This window comes from Colossoma macropomum, unplaced genomic scaffold (assembly GCF_904425465.1).
Source record: "Colossoma macropomum unplaced genomic scaffold, Colossoma_macropomum, whole genome shotgun sequence".
Classification (NCBI taxonomy): domain Eukaryota; kingdom Metazoa; phylum Chordata; class Actinopteri; order Characiformes; family Serrasalmidae; genus Colossoma; species Colossoma macropomum.
Window position 1 is genome coordinate 2,306,825 of NW_023494808.1, and position 20,198 is coordinate 2,327,022.

General features: G+C 39.3%; 1 protein-coding gene across 1 annotated transcript; it reads right to left on the bottom strand.

Annotated features, from left to right (window-relative positions):
- Positions 1–58: 58 nt before the first annotated feature.
- LOC118798180 (protein GPR108) lies at positions 59–18,672 on the bottom strand. Its single transcript, XM_036557546.1, has 18 exons — positions 18,457–18,672; positions 14,932–15,054; positions 14,735–14,785; positions 13,353–13,438; positions 13,166–13,233; positions 11,937–12,202; positions 11,783–11,845; positions 11,160–11,261; positions 10,553–10,686; positions 10,178–10,253; positions 9,181–9,254; positions 8,056–8,173; positions 6,911–7,041; positions 6,186–6,229; positions 5,872–5,921; positions 5,344–5,427; positions 4,487–4,608; positions 59–3,448 (listed from the first exon to the last, which is right to left on the bottom strand). The coding sequence occupies exons 1-18, from the start codon at positions 18,532–18,534 to the stop codon at positions 3,361–3,363; spliced, it is 1,758 nt and encodes a 585-aa protein (XP_036413439.1). The 5' UTR covers positions 18,535–18,672; the 3' UTR covers positions 59–3,360.
- Positions 18,673–20,198: the final 1,526 nt, after the last annotated feature.

Consider the following 20,198-nt stretch of genomic DNA (forward strand, 5'->3'; position numbering starts at 1 on the left):
TTCACATAATGTAAAGCATTTACATGCATCATGCAAAGAATGCTTTATGACCTCGTCCTTTTAAAAGAGTGCAGTACCTAAAAAGGTTCTAAGACTAGAACGCTTTTGATGCTATACCATTTCTTTAAAGAATATACAGCATACAGCAGGTTTTCCATCATGGATTACAACCATTTAACCATGCAAAGAACCATGCCTTCAAATGGTTCTTTGAGCTGTCACGGTTCTATACATAACTGAATTTTACCGAAGAACCCATGAAGAACCTTTTTTTTTCTGAGGAGCACAGTATATGTTAATAAACAAACATAAACAACGTTATAAACAGAAGATAAACATAGTATTTCTACGAAAGCTGTCACACAAATCCGTCTGTGACCTCTTTAACAGCTGAGCATAAATATGTTTTTGTGAACGGTTTCAAAAATAAATTAATGTTGCCTCTCGTTTTGTGGGTAACAGAGAACACGCTTAAAGATGGTTCTGCAAAGGTTCTTTATTAGGGGCAATGTCATGCTGAAATGGTTCTCTGCATGGTGAAAAGGTTATTCAGACTGATGGAGAATGTGTTGTGTACGGTTATACATAGAACTAATGAGAGTTCTGCTATTGTTACGACGTCAAGCTGGTAGCAATAGAAGAACCCTTTGTGGTGCTATATAGAGCCATTTTCAAAAAGGTTCTACATAGAACCATACACAACACCTTCTCAATCAATCTAAAGAACATTTCACCATGCAAAGAACCACTTAAGCATGACATTGCCTCGACTAAAGAACCTTTTCTACTAAACCCAAATCCTTGCTAGCATTGTGTTCGCCAACGTTAGCCACACTAGCTTGCTTAGGTTAGCTGGAGTGCTGTAGTTATGCTAAAGCCACACTTCACAAGTGCTGATATCAGGGCTGCAAGATATGGACAATAAGATATTACATCACTTATAGAATAATATTGCTACAAACTGCACTGTGAAAACATAACAGCAAGACAAAATATCTTAAATCTCGTCAAAATGAGACTGTTGTAAGAATATCAGAGGACTACTGACTCACTTCTAGACGTTTTTAGTCATTTTATCTGAAGAAACTATCATTCTACTGGCTTTTCTTTATTTAAGAAGGAAAATGTACATACCAATACAATAAGATGATAACATAACTTTTAAGGGCTCAAATCACAGGAAAACAAATGTTAATCACTTTTTGGGGGAATAAAAAAGTCTGTAGCATGTAAACAATGATCGCGTTTACATGCACTTAATAATCCGATAACTGCAGAAAATCACATTATGTCAATAATCCGATCAGTGTGTTTACATGCACTTGAGTAATCAGATAATGGGGAAACTCCAGGTCTACATGAGTCAGACAGTAATCAGATATTTGCTTTACAACCAGCCAATAAACTCACAGAAGAAGTAAAACTCATGACGTGGCTTTTTTTTTAACACTGCACCACTTTACCTGAAAATATGAACATATATCATCTAGAAGATGAAGAATATTTAAATTCTTCATTACGTCAAGCGTGTGTTTGGTTTAATTGTTGCGCCTAAAGTGTTTTGCTGCGTCTCGTGGCGACGCTGCTCGCTTATTTCCGGTACCACAGTCTATTTTCACACATGCACAGACTGAGAAATCTGAAAGAAATCAGAGTAAGAGTTCACATGCACTGAGAAATCTGATTACTTAGCTAAAATCCAGCTCTCTTTATCGGATTTCTAGGCCTTACTCCGATCTAAGGAAAACCTGTTTACATGATCATTTGAATACTCAGATAACTGCAGAAATCTGATTATGATCGGATTATTGAGTGCATGTAAACACAGTTTAAGTTTCAAGTACAAGTTAAAGTTTCAAAGCGCTTCACAGTCTGTACAGCCCATATGTGGAAACTAAGCTGCAAAAACAGCCTGTTTTGAATTCACTGTCTTTGTGATGAAAGAAAAAACAAAGCATCTGCATATATCCGCCTTTTAGCCCCGCCCACTCACACTGAAGTTATATGGAGTGTTTCAGCCCAGACTGCTTTTTGAACGAGGCACAATACAGGACAGCCAATCAGAACAGAGCTCACTTACATATATCAGTTTTAAAGTGCACAGAAAAAAACTTTCATTGTAAGGGATACAAAGAGGTTGGAAAACCTCAGGTAAAAAAGAATTATAATACATCGTAAGTGGACCTCAGTGGGGGAAACCAAAATTTACAATATGGGTAAAAAAAAAAATTATCTTACAATTTCCTTACAACAGTCTCATCGTGAGAAATAAGAAATATCGACTACATGTAGATGATTTCACTAAGTTTTTGGCAATTTGCAATACGTGTCAATACATTTAAACATCCCTGACAAAATGAAAAACTCATCTGAAATGTCTAAGATTTGGTCAGAATACTCACAAAATGACGTTCTGCAAAAAGTCTCATTTGTTTATTGCAGCCTTCCTCAATATCGATATTGCAATATATTGTGATAATGAAGAACAATCGATACGTCATGCAGCCCCAACCAGACATTCGTATCCCAGTCAGTACATTTTTTCCAAGCTAATTAAATGAGCGTAGAGATGTGAAGAGGCGGGATTAACTGGCTTCAATCATGCCAACCATATTTTTGACTGTGTGAAGCGCGAAACCAAATCAGACTGAAACTGGGCCCAATCCAAGGCTGGTTTTGTGTAGTTTTGAGAAAACAAGTATATAAAAAAAAGGAGGAAAAAGCTTTATACATGTACGCCTAATGGAAGATCATTTCTGATCATATGAAGCCTCATCAAGCGTCAAACCACAACAGAAACAGCACAAAATAAAAGAATATCAACCTTCGCCCAACACTCTGCAGAACCCATTAAATAATGAAGAGAGAAGAAAAAAAATAGACTTAAAAACAAAAGTTTAGAATGAATAAAGTTGTTTTTTCTGTAAATGATTGTAAATCTTTGGATTTCCACAGCCCTCAGAGAAAGAGAGGAAGACAGAATGAAAGAAGGGAGTGAGTGCACAGTGGTAAGGCTGATCCTGTAGAAAAATGGAGTAGAAGGACATCAAACCAAAGCGTCCTTCAGGTCCTCGTTTATAAGGGAGAGAATGTGGAGGGCGTTTTTTAGAATCTTTACACAGAAACAGTCCATAACACACACACACACACACACACACTGAAACACACACACACACACACACACACACACACACACTGAAACACACACTCACACACAGCTCAGCAACTCGTTCCGAAACATCCGTTTTTGCTTTCTTTCGTCTTGCATAGCTCAGGCCACGGTCTACCGTAGGCGGAATGGCGGGAAGACTGGGGCGGAGTTAAACAGTCCAGGCTCTGCCCCCCATTATGATGTCACAGTCACAAGGCGGGGTCTCTCTGTCTCTCTCGGCCGTTCGACGTCTTCTTCACCTTCGAGATTCCCTCCAACGCCCCGGACTCTGTTACACTAGAGAGAGAGAGAGAGAGAGAGAGAGAGAGAGACAGACAGACAGAGAATAGAGAGAGAATAGAGAGAGAGAGAGAGAGACAGAGAGAATAGAGAGAGACAGAGAAGAGAGAGAGAGAGACAGAGAATAGAGATAGAGAGAGAGAGAGAGACAGAGAAGAGAGAGAGAGACAGAGAATAGAGAGAGAGAGAGAGAGAGACAGAGGAGAGAGAGAGAGAGAGAGAGACAGAGAAGAGAGAGAGAGAGAGAGAGAGAGAGAGAGAGAGAATAGAGAGAATATCACATTTAAGCTGAGCTCCTCTTGTTCTGAGACGTTGTTCTCAGTTAACTAGCTGTCACACTGGTTTGTACTGTAGTGAGTGAACGGCTAGACTTTTTCTAGAGTAGTAGAGTAGAAATTTCAGAGCTAGAAAACTCGAACTGTGCTTTTTTCATTGCTGATCGGTTCCAGTTTTATGGTTTTTGGTACCTGTTCAAGATCAGTACCTACAGAACCAAATGGTACTTGATGATGTTCTCATCTGTCTTTGGTAACACTTGCAGCTGAAGCTAACAACAATTTAGTGAATTATTTACTCTTCTGGGTGACAACTAGCACTACAACTTCACCAGCAAAGCACCAGAATGTACATTAGAATGATGTACGCTGATGTGTTGACTGATATTTTTTACGCTTTGATTCTGTGTAAATGTCGACATTGTGTACACGTGTAAAAAAACACACTGTATTATTTTATATCAGCACAGCAAGAGCTGAGTTAGCTAAGAACTATCATGGGGGCTCGGACCCAGATTCTTCTCTAAAGCTGCTTTGTGACAACACCTGTTGTGCTACATAAACAAACTAACTTGACTTCTCGTTTGGGTCGGTTCTTGTTTTTGATGCAGAGGGAAAACACCTCTAGTGTATTAAAGCAGCAAAGTTTATAGCCTGTATAGGTACAGTTAATTCAAAATGCCTCATATACAGTTTATAGTTATTGTTTTATTGTCCAGCCTAAAGTAAACATCTATTAAACATGCAGAGTGTCTCTTACACTTCGTCCATCTCCAGGTCCTCCTCGTCCTGAGGGAGCTGCAGGTACGGGTTGTTGGAGGCCGGCCGGAACTTAAAGCCCGTCAATACAAAAAACACCAGAGTGGACACCTCAATCAGAAACTAGAGAGAGAGAGAGAGAGAGAGAGGGTGGGTGAAAGAGAGAAAGAGGAGAGAGAGAAAGGGGGAGGATAATGATCTATGATGTGCCTGGGATATAATGACGTTCAAGGGCACATGTCTGGTTTCCCATGGAAATGGGAGCAATATTACCATGGAAATAGGTGCAATGTAACCATGGAAACGAGAGTAATGGAACCATGGAAATAAGAGTAATGTAACCATGGAAATGAGAGCAATGTAACCATGGAAATGAGAGCAATGTTACCATGAAAATTGGTGAGATGCTACCATGGCAATGAGAGTAACGTTACCATGGAAATGGTAGCAATGTAACCATGGAAACAGGTGCAATGTAACCATGTACATGAGAGTAATGTAACCAAGCAAATGAGAGCAATGTAACCATGGAAATTGATGAGATGTTACCATGGAAATGAGTGTAATGTAACAATGGAAACGAGAGTAATGTAACCATGGAACTGAGAGTAACGTAACCATGGAAATGGTAGCAATGTAACCATAGAAATGAGAGCAATGTAACCATGGAACTGGGTGTAAGGCAACCATAGAAACAGATGTGGAGTAACCATGCAAACATTTATAGTTCACTGACCGATATAATCAGAATTTTTTTCCAAATCAGCCCCAGAATTTAGTTATAATTTGATTTCTATCATTTGGATGTATGATAACATCAATGAAAATGACAGTATTAAAGTGGTCTGATTGTCTCACCTCTTGGGACCACTGCCACTGGAAGGGTACAGTGACCTTCAGCAGGATGGCAATGATCCTCGTAAAGTAGATATAACACACGATCTGCACTCAGACAAAAAGAGAGAAAAAAAAGAACGAAGGAAGAGAAATATTAGAAGTCAATATGCTTTCCCTGAAATTTTCCATTTTGCTTTTCCATTTAAGCTTTTGGCAGATGATTAAAGCTGTAATGGCGTTACAGATGTAGGTGAAAGAACTGATGGATCATGAACTCGTGAAGAGTACGAAGACAGTTTACATGTAAACCTGCAGAAGCATAACAATCTGAAACTCAGACACGTTTTGAAGGAGTATTTGGGCAAAAAGAAAATGACAGTGTTGGAACGGTCTGTTTAAAATACATAGCTGATAGTTGCTGACAGAAAAAAATATATACATTTTTATCGTTTTTCATGTTATGATATAATTGGAAAATACCTGCTGTTCTTTACATTATAATCACATTTCATGACGAATGGACCAACAGAAATATTTGTTTTAACTCACCATCACATAGTAATGCCTAAACAGCTTCAGCTTCTCCAGATTCATCGCAGCTGCAACATGCATACACACACAGCAGCCAAACATATTATATAATTACATAATAAACTTTTATATTTACAATTATAGTAATAATTTCTTATAGGTTTTTGTGATGAAATAAGATTTAGTGAAATAGCTTATCAGTACATATTAATCTTTTCTTAACCTTAATTTTTGGGAAATCTTATAAAATAAACATTGAAACTATGTATTTCAGCCTCATCTTGGTCCAACATCCCATCAGTAATTTAAGACTAAGACCAGTGCACACACACCTTTTCCGTCTGTGGTGGACGCCTCCTGCAGGTGTCGAATGGACCTGCAATAAACATAAACAAAATACTGTTTACATTGATAAAGGTGACCTGAAATTTAGATCACATTATTTCACTATTAGACAGTATCGTCATAGTTGTACGCAAGTTTGAACATCCCTGGTCAAACGACGTCTTGGTGATTTTCTAAGTGTGAGTAAGTGAACACATCCTCTACAAAGAACGCACTTAAATATGGCATTTTCAGCCACAATTTCCATTTATTTACTCACCTGATTATATCACATTTTCCCCCCATATGTTAAATTCAGCGAATAAACAGTAATTCTGCATAAAAACGAAAACAGAAGTGTGTTCTCTGTAGAGGATGTGTAACTTATGTATATTTTAAAAATCAACAAAACATGGAATTTGACTGGGCGCACCCAAACTTTTGCACACAACTGTACATTAAAAATCACAACAAAACAGCCTTTTATCGTTTTATAAAACCAATCTTGATGAAACTCAGTTTTAAGCTGAAAAGATATTTTTCCTTTGTTGTGCTGATGCGAACAGTAACACTCAGAACAATCATGAAATCTAAAGGAAAAAGAAAAGAACCGAAGTCATTTATACTTTATGTGCATTTGAACTGATTCGACTGAACAATTTTACTGTTGTGCAAAAAACACATTAATATTTCCTGAGTTTGGTGTTTTGTTGAAGCCCAGAGCCAAACTCACCAGACGACGGGGAAGAGGATCGCTCCACAGCAGATCAGATCCACCAGGAAGAGGATCTCCCTCCACAGAGCGTACTCACTGGAGGCCTCCTCCGTCTCCTCAATGATGATATACGCCACGTTAGCTAGAACCTGAAAAATAAAACATGCTGATAAGTCCATCAACCAATCATACCACTTCTCCATCATGATATACCCCCATTAGCTAGAACTTAAAAAAAAAATAAAACACACTAATAAATCAATCAATCAGTCATCAGTTTTCTCAAGATAATAGCATCATGTTAGCTAGAACCTGAAAAAAAAACATCAATCAGTCCATCAATCAGTTAATAAATCAGTGCTTTAATTAGGCTCTGTTCAGACTGCAGACAAATCAGATTTGTTTCTCAAATCAGATCTTTCGAGTCGCCTGTCCGCTCTGTTATCCGAGAGTGTTCAGATCAGATTTGTGTGTCCAGACATCACCAGGCTATCTGCATGGGTTGCCGTGGTAACGACGTAGGCATCAGTAACTACGTAGCTACGTGGATTTCAAACGTGGATGCAGGAGAGATGGAGGAGCATCATCTCGCCCTCCAAACTCTTCAGAATTCTCTTCATAATCATGAATCTTTGGAGCTCTTCTTGAATCCCAGCACTTCCTCACTCTGGATTTGACATCGTCGTTGCGAGTGACGCAAAAGACACTTTGAAATCTGATTTGAATGTCCAGAGCGTCCAGACTGAGATGCATGATTTGCAAAAATCAGATTTGATGTGGGTTTTTTGCTGTTCAGACTATCAAAAACCGATCTGGATACAATCTGGATTTGGGCTGGTAGTCTGAACACAGCCTAAACCTCCTCAATGATGATATACGCCACGTTAGCTAGAACCTAAATAATAAAAAAAACCACTTAGTGACAGTCAGTCAATCAATCCTTAATCTGCCTCCTTAATGATGACACATGAGCTAGAACATGAAAAATTAAACACACTAATCAGTCTTTTAATCAGTCCCTCAATCAATATTTAATCTGTCTCCTCAATGTTGATATATTCCACATTAGCTACAACCTGAAAATTAAACACAGTAATCTACAATCAATCAATTACTCAATAAATCAATCAGTTGAGTTCATGGATTAAGTGGAGAACCCGTACCTGTAGAGGGATGACGATCATGAAGATCTTCTTCTCCTTATCAGACAGGATGTATTTCACAAAGGCAAAGCCTGTTCCTATCAGAGCCAGAGTGATGAACAGCAGCGCCCCCTTCAGTCTGTCCAGAGAAACAAACACAGAAATATTAGCAGCTTTTAAAACTCCACAAACCTTTATTTATGTGGCAAAATCACTGCAACTCATTTTTCTTTCTTTAATACAAACTGTGGATGCCTTGAAATAGAGGAGAGTAAAGAAGCCGTGAAACGGTCAGACAAATGAGGTTTCTTTTTCTGAATTGTGACATATTGGTTTTTGAAACAGGAGGTTTTACAAGAGCCTGGTAGACACAACATACACAGTGCGGTGCAACAGTCAGAGACTACACATCAACAAGTTCCACTCAAAACTGCCACTTAGTACAAGTTCTCATTTTTCAGGAGGTCTTTCTGAGGTGATTAGATATCAGATAATCCACCTGCATAATAAAGGAGAAAGTCAAAGTTTAAAAAAAAACCCAAAAAAACAAAAAAACAAAAAACGGAGTTTCCAAAACTGGAGCTCAAAAACTGATTTAAAGCTACAGAGAAAATGTGGCTCCTAACAACCACCTGGAACAGCTGGTCGACCCCAAAACTGCCCCCATCAGATAAACAGCACTTAAAGCTTTCATCTCTGAGAGAGAGGAGAAAATCAAGCTGCTTCAGATCTGAAAACATCCACAGGTGTTTCTGTCCATCCTTCCACTGTGAGAAGACGACTCAGCGCTATGGGTCTGAAAGGATGTGTAGCCGTCAAAAAGCTCTTACTGAGAAAAGGAGACGGACACATCAAACAAAGAAGCTGAACGATGGACTGACCACTCCAGAGTCCAGACCTCAACACCACTGAATGTGTTTGATTACTTCAGAAAATGATCAACCAGCTTCTAAGACTGAACTTTGGAGGTGTGTCTGCAGATTCTTTGAGGAGCTGAAAGTGAGTCTCCTGAAAAGAATGGAAGCTGGAATAAAGGGAAAGAGTGACTCACTGAACACAGCTGAGAGTAGATTTAGCTGTTGAGCTGAAAATTAATAACTCGTACTTAAAGACTGTTTTGTTTGGAAAATAAACAAACACACTTACAGGTGAGTGATGTAGTACATCACCGCCCAGCCTTCAATAGGATGTCCCTCCGTGTTGATGAAGTGATAGTTGATCTAAAATTAAGGGACAGCATTTCAGGAATGCAGTGACTAACTACATTTATAATTTACATACATAATTTACTACATTCTTCTTGTATCTAATTTTTCCTTGTGCCATTTTTTTCACCAAAAACAGTCATAATTCATTTTTAACATGATCATTTTCAAACCTTTCACTGTCCCTTTCAGTTAAACAGGCTATTTTTGTTACTGTGCCTTTAAGATATAAGGTTTAATAAGTTAACATGACAAGTAGTGACCTAATTTTATGGGACAGTCAGAAGTCCTCCTTGTTTTAGCTTATAAGGAGTATCTGCTTCATTTCTGTATTCAGTAGTTTTGCTTAAGTTTGTAATTTGAATTGTTTTTATCTATTTATTTTACTGTTTTGTTTTTTAAATATACTTGTAGTAGTAATAGTAGACACAACTGTAGAATCACAAGAAGAGCAAAGATTCAACAAGAGGATTAAACATATTCACATGAGTATCTACATCTGAGTTACAGTGTATAATGCAACTGAATGGGGTTATAATGTAATAGAAAAGCAGTCATGCAGTCATAAGTGACACACTAACAGATGTACTGACACAAAATACATTGTTTTCTTTCCCCCACTTTCCTTTTTTAATATATGTGCATAACCGACACTGATATTATGTCAATGTTGTACCCCTTTTTATTTTTTTTTAGGTGAGGGGGGGTGTATTTATGTAAAAGCTGGTGACACTGTGTTGCTCCCATACTGGGAACAGTTAGGCAGCAAAATGACAAATTTCCCTGTAGCACCAATAAAGTAATAACTAACTAACAACATCTAGGCGTAAGTCAAATGCAATAAATCACGATTAACTACACAAACGAATGTGATGAACTGTGTTTAGTCTGAATGGCTCGACGGCTCTGGTGCTCGTGGTATGTTATGTAACACTCACACTGTGGAACACCAGAGACACAGCTTTAGTGTAGGCCAGAGACGCCATCAGCCAGTGGATTTTAAACACGCTGTACCTACAAAACAAAAACACACACAGTTCAGCCAAACACAGCGCAGCACCTTCAGGAGGTTCACACTGTGTACATGAGGTTTATTCAGCTCTGTTCTTCATACAATTCAATGAAACAACAATTTTATGTTTTAACTGTGCAGTAAAATGTGCAGAGGTGTGTCTCTGTAGAGGATGTGTAACTTATTTACAGTCAGAAAATCAACAATGTGGAATTTGACCAGGTGCACCCAAACTTTTGCATAGGACTGTACAGAAGTGAAGGATGTGTGTGTGTGTGTGTGTGTGTGTGTGTGTACGTACCGGTGTTTGAGGAGAGTGTATGTCCACACTATGGCAGCGGTCAGAAACATCGCCGCCATGCAGATGTAGAGACGCGGCAGAGGAATCTCAGCAGCCGAGAGGAAACCAGCCGGATTCTTCTCTGTAATGTGGACCTGCACAACACACCGCCATCGTCTTCATCATCATCATCATCACTATCATCACCATCACACATAACTGTCAATCACACAACATTATTCAATCTCCTTTCAATGTGAAAAAGTTTACTGCAGATAAAAACGATATAAAGTGATTATTTGATGCTGCGATTCTACAGCTTCCAAGATTTCAGATAATTAGAAGCTTTAAAAAATAGAAGAAATGTGAGATGAATCCAGAAAATGCAAAAGTTAGTTCTAACAAAATTAACATCCACAATAAAGTCACAAAATTATAAATAATATACATATTAATTAGTAATGATATATTAATTAGTTGATATTAATTAGTAATAATTGATATTAATTAGTAATAATATACATATTAATTATTATTAAATAAAATGCCACAATGATCTGAAAAATGATTCCAAACTTTTTTGTTGTTTACATGTGAAGATGTTTATATATGAGGATGTTGTGCTTACGCTGAGTGAGTATGGGCTGAAAGTGCCCGGCATCATACTGTAGCAGTTATGGAAGTTCAGAGTGTACAGGCCCTGATCTTCAGCTCCCATAGTGATATGAAACTGAGAGAGAGAGAGAGAGAGAGAGACAAAGAGAGAGAGAGAGAGAGAGATAGATAGAGAAAACTGTAAAACAATTTACACTCCATCACACCTACATTATGGACAAATGGACCTATTATATTTGATATACACACACATGCCTGGACACCTCAATTCAATTCTATATTAAAAATGGAGTCACTGTTGACCGTTATGTTGCTTGGACACACTGCTTTTTAAAATCATTAAAGTTTGTGATAAATTATTTGTTGAACATTGGTGTATTTATTTATATTGCATTTAGTGTCTGATTTATAAAAGCAATAATTCAGTCTGAACAGCGGGGAAAATCACTGTAATGTGTGGCCTGCAGTGGATTAGCGCTTTAAAATTACAGTTCAGACGTGTCATTTAGAGCCTGCAGGTCAACTACAACGGCTACAAACATCTTCAGTAATGTGGAAAGTATTATTGCGGAGGGGGTGAGGTTTCAATTTTTCTGGTATGGTTTTAATCAGTCTGAGTTGTGATGAAAGACTCACTGTGAAGTTGTAGGAGTCCTTGAACTTGAGGAGGGTCAACTTCATTCCGTTTATGTTCTTCCCCTGATCGGGACCCAGGATAGAAAAATTAAAACCACCAATAAGTGATAAAAAAATCACAAACACACGAATGCAAATTGACTCTCGCACACACCTTTTTAGTAAGAGACTCAGTAACTATGCTCTCCTTGAGCTCCTCTTTCTTCTCTTCTTTCTGTTCTTTCTGTTTCTTCGGATCTTGCTGTTTTTTCGTATCTTTTGATTCTTTCGGGTCGCTCACAGCAGGGTCCTTATTTTTTGCTGTTTTGTCCTCAACCGGTTTCTCTTCTGCTTTGGTTGTACTGTCTTTGTTCTCACCAGCCGTGGTGTCTGTGTTACCTGAAGCCAATTTTGATTTGTTGTCTCTTTTCTTCCGGGTTTCTGAAAAAAATTCTTGTGTGATCTTACTACATTCACTGAACACTATTAGGTGCAATTAAGCATGAAGCATGATATAAAGCATAAAAGTCACATGTTCAAATTAAATAGTGTTGTGAAAGTGTACCAGTCGTGGGCTGGAGGTTAGGGAACCAGCCTTGTGACCGGAAGGTCGCCGGTTTGATCCCCTGAACCAACAGTATGTGACTGAAGTGCCCTTGAGCAAGACACCTAACCCCCAACTGCTCCCCGGGCGCCATGGATAGGGCTGCCCCCTGCCCCCTAGTGTGTGTGTGTTCACTAGTGTGTATGTGGTGTTTCACTGCACAGATGGGTTAAATGCGGAGGTCTAATTCCAATGTGTTCAGACACAGTTGGCTAGGTTCAAAGGTACCAAGTGTAAATGGGGGGGTGAGAGTGAATCTGGATCTGTTGTGAAAGTGGACTAAGTGTAAACAGTGAACACTTAGAGGACTCAGTATAAATGGGTGTTCAGAGTGAACATGGATCTGAAGCGAAAGTGAACTAAATGTAGATGTGGGTTTAGAGCAAATCTAGATCTGTTGTTAAAAGTGAGCTGAGCATAAACGTGGACAGTGAATCTGGATCTGTTGTGAAGGTGGGATGAGTGTAAATGGGGTTTAAGCAAACAAGGACCAGTTTTGAAAGTGAATGTTTTCGAAAGTAAATGGGGTTTAGAGTGAATCCTGATCAGGTGTGAAAATGAACTGAATGTAAACGGGCTTTAGACTGAACCTGCAGTTGCTGTGACAGTGAAGTGTGGGTAAACATGGGTTTAAGATCTGAATCTGTTGTGAAAGTGAACTAGGTGTAAAGAGGGGCTTTAGAGTGAATCTGGATCTTTTGTGAAAGTGAACTGAATGTAAATAGGGGGTTTAGAGTGAGTATGGATGTTGTGACAGCGAACTGAGGAAAACTGGAGGTGAATCTGGATGTGAAACTCACCCTTCACTTCTTTTTTCTGGTCAGCCGTTAAGATGATGTCCTCCTCATGAAAGGACTTTACCTGGACACTGAAAACACACAATCGAAACAGTTTAAAGCCTGTGTCAGTTCAGGTCGCTGGAGTGAGCAGAATGGACATTTAATCTGAAACAGACAAACACACCCAACTGTACTGCACTCATCCTACCTGAGTGTTAGTGGGTCAATGATGAAGAGAATGAGTGTATCATCACTTTTGGTTTTTAACAGAGAGCACTTCTCAGGGTCCTCGGCCTGTGAAACAAAAACAAACACTGTAATAAGATCTGCTGTATTAATTTATAATTATTAAATTAAAACTTGCATCTTCCATTAACTTTGAAGGACTTTTACAATTTGACATAATATTACCACAACTAATGATACTACTAATTATATGGTATATCACAGGGATGCATCAATACCGATACTGGTATTGGGTATGGGGCTGACACTGTGCTCATTTACTCAGAATCATAAAAATTCACTGATACCAACATCCGATACTAGTTGATACCAAGTGACGTAAGCTGAGTCTACACTGCTGCGCTACAGAACAGTTGACTCAAGCTGGCAGTGAAGGAGGCTCTGCAGAGAAGCATTAGAATGCAGCAGCGGCAGCTGGACGCAAATTCGTTGATCACTTTAAACGTTCTGCTTTGGCAAATTCCTGCCAGGAGCACACTGTGAGATTTCAGTCAGTTTTTAAACACATACAAACACAATCATAACCACTTGCCGAACAAGGGTGGAGACAAGTAGGCTAACAAAACGGAGGTGAAAAAGTTGACATTTCCTTATACGTGATTTTACTCTGTTTAACTGAACAGAATAGTGAGTTATAAACACTTATTTCTCAAACAGTCTTTGTAAAACAGGCTGTAGAGAGACTATACTGTCCTACTGTGTATGTCTCAGTGCAGTTTGGTTAGCCGAGCTGCTGTAGCTCAGTTTCTCAGTGTGTTTGCTCAGTACTCGGTGCGCAGCGTGTTTTGAATGAAACAGCTTTATTGGAAACTGCCCATAGACAGATCCGTCTGTAGAAGCTGTGTTTCACGTAACATGGACTAAGTGTTTTCGCACAGTGCGAGTATATAAATCGTAGGTCTGTCCGAACACAATGGACTATTCAAACTTACAGTTTGAGTCACCAAAGAACAAGATTTCTAAAATCACACAGTGTCTGTCTGGCTTTAGAGGACATTCAGCTACAGCTCAACCAGCCTGTACAAAATACTTCAGAAATAAAACTCCACAAGTGAGCTTCTCAGCTACGTTAGCTTCGGATGTGATTCCTGCTTTTGCAGTTAGCACCATGTTAATTGGTGTACATTAGCTTTCACTACTTGTTAGCTACATTTGCCTTGTAGCTCCAACACTAAAATTAACGAAGCAAACTTTAGACACCAAACACATCTTGACTGATCCACTACATTTGAGGTAAGCAAGGAAAATTAGTTAATTAGATCTGAGGTCAAATTATCGCTTTAAGGAGATTACACACTTGGACAGTGCTGCAGAAGCAAATTAAAATCACCCGCTTTTACTTACTGTGTAAGAAAGAACTCCATTCACATGAGACCGAGCCAGACTGAAGCCCACCTGCACAGAACACACAACCACAGTATTAACTTAGACAGTACACACACATACAGGTTGCAAAAGTCTGAAATAAAGACTTTCCTCTGAAGACATTCAGCAACATCATGTTGCACATAATCACGTATAGAGTCAAGGTTACAACTCACAGGATTGGTAGTAAAGTTGGTCTTGCTGATTTGGGGAAGATAGAGGGACGTCAGGTTGACCTCCAGAGTTCCATTGGCGAAGTAACCGAACGTGTTCAGGTGAACAACGGAACGGGTTTCATTCTGAGAAAGAGAAAGAAAATGACAGTAAAAGTGAATGTTTGGAGACAGAGAATAGTATCAGCTTCAACACAGAAGACTGTGATGGTCTTTATGCAAGCAGTCTTCACATTAGTGGATAAATCAACCAAGTGGATCCACGAAAAGGTCAAAGTAGCACTGACCCTCCCGTCTAGACCACAAATCAACACAACACAAACAACTACAGGCTTCTAGAAGAACATGTCCAAAATTTTGCAGACACCAGTGTTTCTTCTGAAATGAAGGTGTTAATAGTGAGTCTGTGCTGCAGTAACAGCCTCTACTCTTCTGGGAAGGCTTTACTCTAGATGTTGGAACATTGCTGTGAGGATCTGATTGAGCGTTAGTGAGGTCAGGTACTGATGCTGGATGGTTAGTTCTGGATCACTCCAACTCATCCCAAAGGTACTGGATAGAGCTCCATCACTTTCGATTTGTACCTGAACCTGAAAAAGTGTAGGTAACTTCTAGTCTTCATATCTTCAGAACAGTTTAAGCTACAGACATGATACACATATCAGACCATTCAGCAGAACCGGCCCAAACTAGCCAGAGTGTCATTGAGCTGTGACGTCAGCATCAATGAGTAATTCGGAAAATCACCCAAAATCCTGATATTATTGCTCTGTTTTTTGGCCTTCATATTCCAACAAAGGTTTAAAACAGTGACATGATTTACACATTTACACATCAGATCACTCAGATCTGGCCTCACCACCCAGAGTAATTTCATCCACCTGTGACCATCCATCAGCCAGCAAACCAGCTCCAAAATCACCCAAAATCCACTCGCTACTGTTTCTCTCACTAGCCAGAGTGAGAGAAACCAGCTCTAACATCCCACAACCCAGAAATACAGCACAAACACACAGCCAGATCACTGTAAAACCTGCTATTAGCTCTCTGCTTTAGCCTTCATACGGCAACAAAAGGGTTAAAAAGAAGGCATCGAAAAAAGTAGCTTTCAGGAATCAGTACTGACAACTTTTCTTTGCCTCACAACACCCTGCATGTACCTCTTCACCCTTTATGGTTTTTAAACAACGTTTTAGGAATAAAATCTTCACAAACCTATCATAAAATAGTGTCTCAGTCATCAGGCAGTGAATTCATAACCATTTCATGTAGGAACTTTCTGTGAGGGAGCTTTTAGAGGTGGACGTCTGGTTCCTGTCACCACCACTGTGAACAAGTTTGTGCCTGAGAAGATTTGGTATAAAACCCATTCATGGTGGAGGGATACATGCAGGGCTCTGTGAGGGAAAATAGTCCTCAAAGAAAACTTAATATTTCAGATTTTCCACTATTTTCCATCATCAACATTCCATATAAACTCAGAAGACTCGTGTAGGTTCACTGGTGGTTCTGGATAGTAAATAAAATGTCTATATTTGTGTTGTAGTCATGGCGACCCCTGGTTCCTATCACCACCACTGTAAAGACATCTGAACCATTTCACACCAAACCACTCTGAATGACTCTGTTTACATCTCACACACTGAGTTACGCAGAATTTTTGAGAAAACAGTGGAATTTCCCTTAAACATAACTGAATTCATTAATTATAAGCGGTTTCTGGATATTTTTTGTACATCCAGCTACTACATCACGTCAGAAATAGACTGTTCAACGGATTGGTGACTTTCTAAATTTGTTGTTGTGGTTTTTTAACCAAAGGTTCATGACCAGACACAGAGCTGTGGAACATGCTGCAACCTGGTGTTCATTTTCGCCATTTTCAGAGGGAAATTTCACAAAGCAGGAAGCGTGACTCACATAACATAAACTGAAAAAATCAATCCTGCCCAGCAAGATAAGAGACCTGGAACATCTTCATTTTAAATTTAACCTCATTTCATCCAGCTCAGTGAAGAAATCCCTCCAGCGTTGTGGACATTCACAACAAAGCAGCGAGCCAAGTTTCACCCATTCATTCCCAACAACTAAATATAGCATGAATACTCAGAACCTGTTCTGATTGGTCTACAGTGATGTCATTTTGTACAGTTATACCTCAGACAAACATCTAACAGCACCCGTTTGATTTGTTTAATTATACACTGATATACAGAATAAAATTTAGATTTTCTGTTTTAGCACAAAAAAATCAGTAGTTAATTGTGAACATAACACACTGAAATAAGTTATTTAAACCCCAAACTCTCCACTTTTTTAGCCATATAGTCTGATCAGCTTGAAAAATGTCTTCAGACAAGCTCAGCCTTGGACCAAACTATATTAAACTTCACTGAAAACTGAATTTCTCTGCACTCTCCAGTCCACACAGTTCATATATGCAAACTAAGATGCCTGTTTTGAATCCACTATTTCTATGATGTCACGAAAACCAACATATTTTACACATCCACTTACTCAGGCTAAAGGAGTTTAGCCCCACCCACTGACACAAAGTTATAAGGAGTGTTTCAGCCCGGACTGCTCTGTGAATTAGGCACAGCCAATCAGAACAGAGCTCATTTACACAGACATAGTCTTACGGGCACAGTAAACAGGCAGTTTAAAGAGGACCTCAACACAATTTAATGGTTAAGATGTAAACAGAGCGGCTCAGAGTGGTTTGGTGTGAAACGCTCTGTTCTAGAGTCAGAATTGTTCACAGTGGTGGTGATAGGAACCAGACGTCCACCTCTAAAAGCTCCCTCACAGAAAGTTCCTACATGAAATGGTTATGAATTCACTGCCTGATGACTGAGACACTGTTTTAGGATAGTTTAGAGAACTTAAACTCCATTCATGGTGGAGGGATACATGCAGGGCGCTGTGAGGCAAAATAGTGCCCCAAAGAAAACTTATTATTTCAGATTTTCCACTATTTTCCATCATCAACATTCATATAAACTCAGAAGACTCGTGTAGGTTCACTGGTGGTTCTGGATAGTAAATAAAATGTCTATATTTGTGTTGTAGTCATGGCGACCCCTGGTTCCTATCACCACCACTGTGAAGACATCTGAACCATTTCACACCAAACCACTCTGAATAACTCTGTTTACATCTTCAGGGACTGAACTAGTCAGAAACTTTAAAATATTGGTGGAATTCCCCTTTAACACCGCATATGGATGTCAACGGCTTAAAAAGATCAGCCTGAGCTCAGGAGGAGTTTTAAAGCCTTAAGAATAGAGCGCTTGTTCGTTGATGGCCTGTAGAAACGTTTGAGGTGTGAAAAACGTGGAAAAACACGAAGTTTGGCTCGAAATAAGTGACGTTTGGAGCCACTTCAGTACAGAAACGAAGCTCAGACACGGAGAAAAGCAGCAGGGGGAGAATTAAAGCATCTCCAGATGTAAATAAATCACACTTCGCTCATGTTATTACATTGTTATGACTGTTACGGCTGTTATTAATGTTGTGTGCACTTACGCTGAGGGACAGTCGATGTATTCTCGCCTCGTTTAAAGTCAGGAGAAGCGGCAGCAGCAGCAGAGTTAAACAGGCCATATCGGAGGAGGTACGGCTGGAAAACCTGCTGCCTCAGAGGCGGATTAATAAAGCTGTTATTAAATTATTAATATTAATATTCACTTCCCGCTCTGCTGTCACTCTGCCTGTGTTTGCAACTCACTCACTTCCTGCTCCGCTGACCGCTTACACGTCAGCGCTGGAGCGCTTTTACTGCCCCCGGCGGTCGGAGGGGAGCATTACATCCCCATTTCAGTTGACGTAGTCTCCATGACGACTTCAGGCCGGACTGAATTCAGGACAGCATCTATTCCAGAATATCAGTTCAAAACAGCATCACACAAAACAGCATCCTAACTTTAGGATGAACCCCAACAGGGTCCTCACTTCTGTTTAAGGTCCGTTTCTATGGTTTTTAGGCAGCTGTGTCAGCAGCATAGTTCACTACCAGCATAATGAGCTCCATTTATTTCTACTGTAAAACGCTGCTTTCACTGTGAGATGATTTTCTTTTCTAACTCTGCGTTTTAAAGATCTCAGACGCTGCAGACTCGATCTCCACCGCCCCTCTGATCACCTTCGTGTGTTAATGTTGATGATGAAATATTACAGTGAAGGTGGTGAATAATGAGGAGACGGAGCTGAACGTGTGTCTGTTTATTAGGAGGAGTAACGTTAGCGCACTCGGCTAAAGCGTTTGGGAAATGGAGACTGAAACTGGGGAGCGGCGATGCTCTGATAAACAGCAGGGGGCGCTCTCACAGTATTAACACCTTACAGTTTATCACACTTCAGTTCAGTTTGACCTTTTTAACAGTAGCTGTCCGGTTAACTGACTTGATTACTATGATGACATGTTTACATTTCAGCTGCGTGTGTCTGGTTGGTTGCTAGGTAACAGACATGACGTTGACTTCGATGATTGTTGACTTCGATCGAGTAGGCTAAGATTTCCTAACTGGAGCTAAGATGCTGTAAGATCAAATAAGATCCCTAAATTAAGATCAGATTTGCTTCTCTAATATGAATGTGTGAAAAGTCTTACCTTGACCTGTCAGATCTTAGGTAAAGGCAAAAATATAGGAAGTTTCTGTAATACAACCCAGAATCGTAATCATTTTATTTAGTTAAACTTATGAGAACTCTAGCTGTGGCTTTCTGAACAAACTGGGATATGTTTAGGCCCTTACTGAAGCATCCAGAAAACAAGGCATTACATTCAGTGTGGCCAGTTTGGGCGGGTTCCTGTCCAATTGGGCATGTTTTAGGTCATACTTGGCGGGAGAAAAGGTGCTTTGGCGGTGTGTATATTATGTTTGGAGTTTAACATATATATATATATATATATATGTATATATATATATATATATATATATATATATATATATATATATATATATATACACAAACATTTTTTTTATTTTTTTGTATTTAAGTTCTACAAGGGGGTTACACACCTAAGATTTTCACTCACCTTCGCACGTGTCTAAATGTGATTTGATTTGATTTGCTGAGAGGAGGCCGTTGCACCGACTGTCTGCATCATTCATAATCGACATCACAGCTGCATTTAACCCCAACAAAACGTAGCACAATGTTTATTTAAATGTAAGTGGTGTTGTGTTGAGCGTTGCAACTTTGCCAGCTAAGAAGGACATTCTTGGTGTCCTTTTCTAAGAATTTTCAAAGCCTGATTAGATGTG